At 40.3% G+C, this 7,556-nt stretch overlaps 1 protein-coding gene and 1 long non-coding RNA gene across 2 annotated transcripts; one reads left to right on the forward strand and one right to left on the reverse strand.

The window, feature by feature from the left end:
• Window positions 1-14: 14 nt before the first annotated feature.
• Window positions 15-2,374, reverse strand: LOC137101668 (uncharacterized). Its single transcript, XM_067480364.1, has 3 exons — window positions 1,615-2,374; window positions 1,379-1,446; window positions 15-1,012 (listed from the first exon to the last, which is right to left on the reverse strand). The coding sequence occupies exons 1-3, from the start codon at window positions 2,116-2,118 to the stop codon at window positions 922-924; spliced, it is 663 nt and encodes a 220-aa protein (XP_067336465.1). The 5' UTR covers window positions 2,119-2,374; the 3' UTR covers window positions 15-921.
• A 521-nt stretch (window positions 2,375-2,895) lies between these two features.
• Window positions 2,896-7,104, forward strand: LOC137101669 (uncharacterized). Its single transcript, XR_010911084.1, has 3 exons — window positions 2,896-5,152; window positions 5,314-5,446; window positions 6,849-7,104. It is a non-coding gene; the product is annotated as an uncharacterized lncRNA (long non-coding RNA).
• Window positions 7,105-7,556: the final 452 nt, after the last annotated feature.

The following is a 7,556-nucleotide window of genomic DNA, read 5'->3' on the forward strand; positions in this document are numbered from 1 at the left end:
CATATGGTGAAAAATACAACATCATTTTTTATTTGCAATATAAAAGTGTAATACAAAATGAATCCGTTTTACAGAATTACTATTCTGGTTTAAATGCACCTTTTTAATAACAGTGACATGTGTAGTTTTATTGACACAGAATATTTCTATGACTGTTGTGCACACACACAGCTACTCTGTTCCACCACTAAGCGGCATCAGGTCTGCATGTTCAGATTGGGCGGAAGCTTCTCAGCAGAAATGCAGTTCAGTTAAACTGAGCTTTATTGAAAGTCTCCCTGTTGCCGCACATTCCTTCTTAGTAAGGGTGCAGGAAGCGAGGTTAGAAGGGAAACCTTTTAAAAAACAGCTCTTTGCAGCCCTCTAAAGTGCTCTGCACAAAACAGGTGGTGGAAAATGTAATATTTGCATATAGCATAGCCAGAAGCACTTAAGAATGTGCCTTTATTGCTGAAATATGTCAAACTGCTGAGTGTGCAGCTAGCAACTACAGAAAAGTCTGTTCTCTCCTTCACCTATTAACAAGTTAATAGGTGACAAGTTAAAGTAAAGTAAGTAACAAGCAACACATAAGTAGGTGCATGCTCTGTGGGAGCACAGCAGGTCTGGGAGGATGACAGATGCCTTGCCACGGCTGATATTATAACAAATCTAACACCTAGTCTAACACCTCTGACCTGGTGCTGGTGTTATAACACTGAAACTACAGTACACTGGCCCATGTTAAGGAAGACTGGTTCCTGCAAAGGCCTGTTTATGTGCAAGGACACATTACAAAATTGCATTGCAAGTAGCCTCCCCGTGTAGCTGGGAATTTGTCACAAGGCTTCTTTCTCTTTTTAGTTTTCTCTGCAAACAGTTATATCCCATGAAGACGGTGTAAAATGACAGTAGCTTTTCTGCAGCATTCTGAGCTGGGGGTCAACTAAACTCCCTCTCTATAGTGTCCATCAGCTCCTCATCTGATCCATCATACAGGATGACTGGCGTGGTGAGAGATGAGCTAAGGAAGCTGCCAAACGTCCAGGGGAGAGTTTAGAAACATGTGAGCAGCATGGTAATAAAAAACAGGACATATGAGAATGATACATCAAAATGTTGTGTTATCTTCATACCAGGTGTATAATATTTCTGTAAAATCTGCCAGAGAGAGCATCACACTAAATGTAAAAGATTCCCCAATGCTGTTGGAGTTGGAAAAGGCCAGTACTTTTACGTTTTTTCACTCACATCCAACAAAGCAACATCAACTGATGTTGTCCTGCTATAGCAGACGCCTGACTGATCTGATCTGCACTGACAACAATGGGTTTGATCTGGACCTTTTACAACTCCACTGAGCTCGGAGATCAATGATTTATCATAGTTGTCTACTTACGTATGTGTCTCTGATGTTGGTACAGCTTCCTGCGAAGCCTCACTTGTCAAAAAGCCCTGTGCAGAGGACTGACAGCCCAGAGAGGAAATATGGGATTTTGTTTTCAGTTAACCTCTGAACAGGCTCATTGTTTTTCTAAATCAACCTTCTGTTGAGTTACAATGTAAAAAAAAAAAAAAAGAGGTAATATTGTATTCAACATTTTTAGCAAATCTTGGAAAAATACAATTTCTTACATTTTGCTGAGCGGGGAAGTCAGATGCGTGTTTTTTAAAGTGTGTGAAAACGTCACTGCTTCGCTTGTTTACATCTCCTGACCCACAGCACGAGCCACGTGGCTCCTCGGCTTTTCCTGTTGCTCTGAGCCGAGGTGAACCGAAGTCATCCTCGGCGTCGTCCCGGCTGAAATGACACAGTCCGTATGTTTTGGATTTCAGAGAAGTCTTTTTGGGTGTATGTGTTTTCCCCGAATCCCTCTCTCGCTCCTCGTAATCTGCCACGGCTCTGTCCTGCTCTCCGTCATCGTCCTCCCCTGAAAAGTCAGAGTCGTGCCCTCCGCTGTGGCAGTCCGGTGGTCGCGCACGGTTGCGCGTGTCGCGCAAAAGTGCGTTGATTTTGAGGGGCTTCAATGGACGATTGTCCTGTTCGGGCGAAGTGACACTGGCAGCTGTGTGGCTCACCTTCACCTCGCTGAGACACGCAGGTGCGACTTTTTTCCCTCTGCTCGTGCCGCTGCCCATGTCCGTCTGCCAGGCTCGTTTAAAACAGAGTCTCACTCCATAATCACAAGAACTCCCAGAGCTGAATATTAACCAACAAGGTCTTGATCTTTGGCAGTGTTTAAGGTCCGATTGTTTATAAGCATACAAAACGGTTCTTTGTCCAAAAGTCACCTCTAAATATTCCTAAAATACTGCTCCACTGGTATGTAGGCGCTTTGCTGCATTACTGGATACTTCATGTTCACAGAGCAGCCTTGAGTCAGACCCACTGCCAGCAAACCTTTGAGTAACTCTACATAAGGATGCGAAGCAGAGTATCCGTTACATAACACGTTTGGCTCAGGACCCCGGGGAGAAAACTCCGCCTTTTTAATACGGGCAATCACACACTCTTCTGCTGGACAAAAATAACTGTCACTTTTGACTTTAGACGCTACACTTCTGCCCCAACCTTTTCATTTACCACATAATTACAATCATATCTGTTGAAATTGAAAACAGAAAGTGTCAACGTGACAGTACACATACATAATTCATCTTTTCCCGGATGTGAGAAAGAATTGAGAAAGGAATCACACAAGGATTTAGTACAGGAATGCAAAGGCTAACAGGAGCAATTAGTTTGATTTAACTGTATCACATGTGCAACAGTAACCAGCTTATTGCTCGTCTGTGTTCAGCTAATAGATTTTATTGAAACAGTTGAGGTCAAGAGTGAATGCGTTTCTGTCTGCCCCTCAGGTCTGGGAGGCCCCCAGCTCACCAATCCCTTTGGTGACTGATTAAGATTTGAGCACTGAGCCACAAGAAAGAGTGGGCATTCCTTTCCAACAGTTTGGGCTTCCCAGAGATTCTTCAATAAGCTTTTGTTTGGTCCACTTGTACATACAAAGGACACAGCAGGGGCATCTCCCTGCCAGATATGTCCAACAAGAACTCCATCTGCGTGAAGAACTTATTTGCCATCTTTCATTAAGCCCCTATTTTGCCCTCTTGCCCTACTTGTTCAGTTTGTGTGTGTGCGTGTGTGTGTGTGTCTGTGCTAGACGGCTGTGAAACCTGTTCATTCTGGAAGATGACCAAGTCGAAGACACCTGCTGTTTAAACAACTGACATTTATCTAACTGTGAGTGTGAAAGAAAAACAATCCCGTCCGCCTTCAAGTCTCAGATGTCTCACAAAGTTCCTGCTTTACTGTTTTCTACAAACTGCAGTTTGTAGAGACCATGTAAGATGTGGAACGCTTTCATTTGGGATAGAGTATATAATATTAAAGTAAAAAAGTATTCATGCAGTGTTGCAGTTAGAGTAGCTATGTTTGATCTTTATGAAAAGGTTCAATCTCTCTTCAATTTGGTGATCTTGTCTGAAATGCAATTTAAAACTATCCTCAAAGAAAAGCGCTTCAGAGCAAATCTGGAACCTCATTGTGCAATACTTATAATTGTATAATGGAGTTCTTTGTGAAAGAACAATACTTAATTAAAATTTACTTAGGTGAGAAGTTGTACCCAAAAGTAAAGGGACTACAAGCAAGTTTGCTTTCCACTCCTGCTGCTCATGTCTTGTTTTTGTTGTTTTCGGCTCCTATTTCTGTTCTGGCTCCAGTTTCCATAAAAAAAAAACAGGCGTCCACATCTGGAGAAAAACTCAACAGCTTCCAGACAAGGGGAGGATCTCGTACAAGAAGGAGGCCACAGCCCAGCTCACTACATAGCTGTGGTTTTTCTGGCTTCCCCCCATTCCATGGTCTTGAAAGACTGAAAGGTTTTAAAAAGTTCTGCCTTCATGAAACTCTGATTCAAGATTTTTGGATATTACATAATTACATGAATAGTTCAGTCTCTGGCACTAGGTTACAACTGTCTTTGCTCTGTAAATGTTTTCTTTTTCCCAACAGCAGAAAAGCATTTTTGGAAAAAAGAATCTGCTCCATTTAAAGGGCAAAAAATACAACAATTGGTGTCATATTACAAAAAGTTTCTCAATTACTGGTAAAATCAAATGCCTGTTAGAGTATTTAATAAGCCATATATGTGCTTATGAGGATTACAATAAAACCGTCCTTGCCTCTTACCGGATCAGGTTTACAAACATGAACATGAAAGGTTTATTAAAAAACATAAATTAAATCCCACTATTTTATCAGAGCTATATTTAGTATACCAGTATACTAGTTTTTAATTTCAAACACACTACACACTATAGTATGAAATATACTGTAGTGTGTAGTATTAGAAGTGATGGTGGGGAAGTCATTTACATCACACTGACCATGTTTATGAGTTTAAAAATACGAGACAAAATATTAGGGATAGTTAAAATATAAGAAAAATATGAAGTATTTGAAAAAAAGTGCATAAACATTTTTGAAAACAAAGTGCCTTTAGCTTTTGTTTGAAATGCCATTGAAAATGGCATCTTACAGTATTCCATCCTTCCTTTATCTTTAAACACTTAACCCATTCAAGGTCAGAAGAAGGCTGGATCCTATCCCAGCTGTCATTGGGCGAGGGGCCGGGTACACCCTGGACAAGTCGCTAGACTATCTCAAGGCCAGCAGAGACACATACCCAGACAGACAACAATTCATACTCACATTCACACCTCTAGACATTTAAGAGTCACCAGTTAACCTAACATGGATGTCTTTGGACTGTGGGAGGAAAGAGTCACAGGAAAAACATGCAAAGGCCACAGCCAGCAGGTTTGATTTGGTGAGCGAAGACGTAGACACAGATGCATGTAACTGTAGTTATTTCCTTTATCTTTACAAACCCTATGTGAGTTATCGATTACAGTCACACAATGTAAAAACCAGAATCTTCTTCTTTTGCAGTTGGAGGAAGATCCACTGAGACACTGCACAGACGTAATCAACAGACCAGATGAGCGGAGCTGAGACAGAGAGATATTGTAACTCTGAAACAGAGACATAAGGTTGTCAGGGCAACAGTCAGTGCAGCCGAGAAGAGTTCAGCTGTGGTAAAGGAGCCAGGAGCAGCCTTATTTATCTTTGAGCTATTCCTCTTAATCTGCTAGATTACCGAAGGTGAATTAAAGCTTTTACTGTTGTGCTGAGTCTGAATGTACGTCACAGTGATGAACTTCTGACCTTCGGTGGAAGTTTTCAGGGTTCACCACAAACCTTTTATTACCAGTCAGTACATTAATAATGACATAACAGTACTTACTGTATTTTCTCATTGACAGCTCACTGTAGGAGGGCAGGTTCATGATGTGCTGCTGCCTCTTGATTTGGTTCATGTTGCCCACCCAGCACATGGTAAAAGGAGTGTCGAAGGTGCAACAAGCAGATGGCGCCAGTGTTCAAGAAAAGTAAAAGGTATATTCTCTGTTGAGAAACCAAAGCATCTTCATAAAGGACAATATGAGGACTCCCTGAATATCAACAATGAATTCCCTGTCCAGTTTTAATGATGACGGCGTTAGCAAAATTGGAAACAAATCTTGTTTAGAAATAATTGTATGACACAACGTTTATGCCAAACTAAACTGCATTTATGTTGGATTTTTCTCATTAATTTAAATAATAATGGGAGAAGAAAATTGCACTGAATGTTTGACTATTTGTAAATAATCTTTTGCTGAAAGACAGCGGGTACCTACCACATTCTCACTCTGGCAGAGGTGGCACATGGGGTGGCCATTCAGATTATAGGGTCAGTCAGTGTTACCCCAGGGAACCCCTCCGGCCCCCAACCCTGCAAAAAATTACAAGTGGCCGGGTTAATGTGTCCCTAACATTTTCAACAGTGGACACAATCGTTAAAGAAAATGTTGACATATTGTCACATTTCACATTCAAGTCAGTCTTTATGTAGTACAACCAATAGTTGCAGAGCAGTATTGTAATTCATTAGAAGTTGTGTCTCTGGCCACTCGTATCTCTGTTTTTTGTTTTTACCAACTCGTGCACTGAATGGCTCTTTTCAACAGGTAGGTTGATATACAGAACTGCAGCTTACTGCTGCAGGGTAACATGTCATTATGAAAGCAGTGAGAGGGAACAGAAATGAGCTGAAACTTGTAAATCTCTATAAACCTGAGGGGAGCTGCAGATTTAGGTGATTATTCTCTGTAGGGTTATCGCTGCTAGCAACCCCTTCAATACTTCTTTTTGCATTGTCATTTGATTTGATAATTATGAAAACATTAATTAATTATTAATTCTAGCCTTTTAAGATACAAACCATTTGAATTCCCAATACTTTCCCATGCTGTTGTATTTTCTGATAAGAGTGAACTGGAAGGTCTTCATAGCTCAGTCTGTGGTCACCACTTCCCTCACCCATTTTTCTGTCAAAAGGCCATATAATCAACAAAAAAACAATTACTGCCTCTCTCAGGCGCTCAAAGTGCTCAATACCAGCATCTGCTCACTTCCTAATTACCTGCTAGGTAAGAGGCTTCATTTGGACAGAAATTCACAGCAATCAATCCTTGAATTATCCATGGCTTGTTTGTCAGCATCCTAATGTGTCAGATTGCAACTACCAGGCGTGTTCTATTTAATTATATTTGATCTACTTCTCCTATACCCTATGAGATTTTTGTTTAATTTTTTTTCATTTTTAATCCAATGTAAACTGTATATTTAGGTTCACCTGTTTCCCAATTTCACCTGTTTTCTCACAGGCTCATGTTAACCTGGTTCTGCCTCTAAAACACACTGCTTTAAATACCTCTCTTTTGTTGAGCGCTACTTTTTTTGTGTGTTTCCCTAGATATTCCAAATACCTCCTCAGGCAGACAGTGTGTCACGTCGATTAGAGTAAGTTAGCATCCCCCCAGTCAAAGTCTGGCTCCACGTGGGAGACAACATTCATGTGGGAAGAAATACACCAACGTAAAGCTGTAGGACCTTGTTTCTTAGAAACCGCCCATGTTCTTATTGCCTACTTATTAAGTATCTTTGTGCATATAAAATGGAAACACGTTAATAAAACTATTACTATAGGTGAATTTAAAAAAGTGAAAATGTGGCCTATATTGAAAGATGAATAAATCTCCACACCTACTGGGTTGACTGGCATAAATTTTCTATATACCCTGATATTCCCCTCAGGATTAATATTCATAATTTAGTCATTCATTGTCATTCATTCACTATAATGGGAATTGAACTGAAAGGTAATATCTCAGGAATGATTTAAGGAAATTTCTTTAAATTAGCTTCAAACATCTGCTTGAGCTAAAGAATTACTGATTACATTTTCTTTATCAGAGCTCAAAGGTAAAGGTCACAATTTTTTTGTGCTTGTGAAAGAAATATCACCTTAAGGGAATATTGTTAAAATTTAAAAGAACCATCTACTTTGACTCAAGCATAAACTTTTGGGATCTGGTGCCAAAATTCAGGGTCACTGTGTCACCATGTCCATCCCTCAAGATGGTTTGAAAGAAGGTTGGATGGAGGATGAATTGAATACATT

This window comes from Channa argus, chromosome 16 (assembly GCF_033026475.1).
Source record: "Channa argus isolate prfri chromosome 16, Channa argus male v1.0, whole genome shotgun sequence".
Taxonomy (NCBI): Eukaryota; Metazoa; Chordata; class Actinopteri; order Anabantiformes; family Channidae; genus Channa; species Channa argus.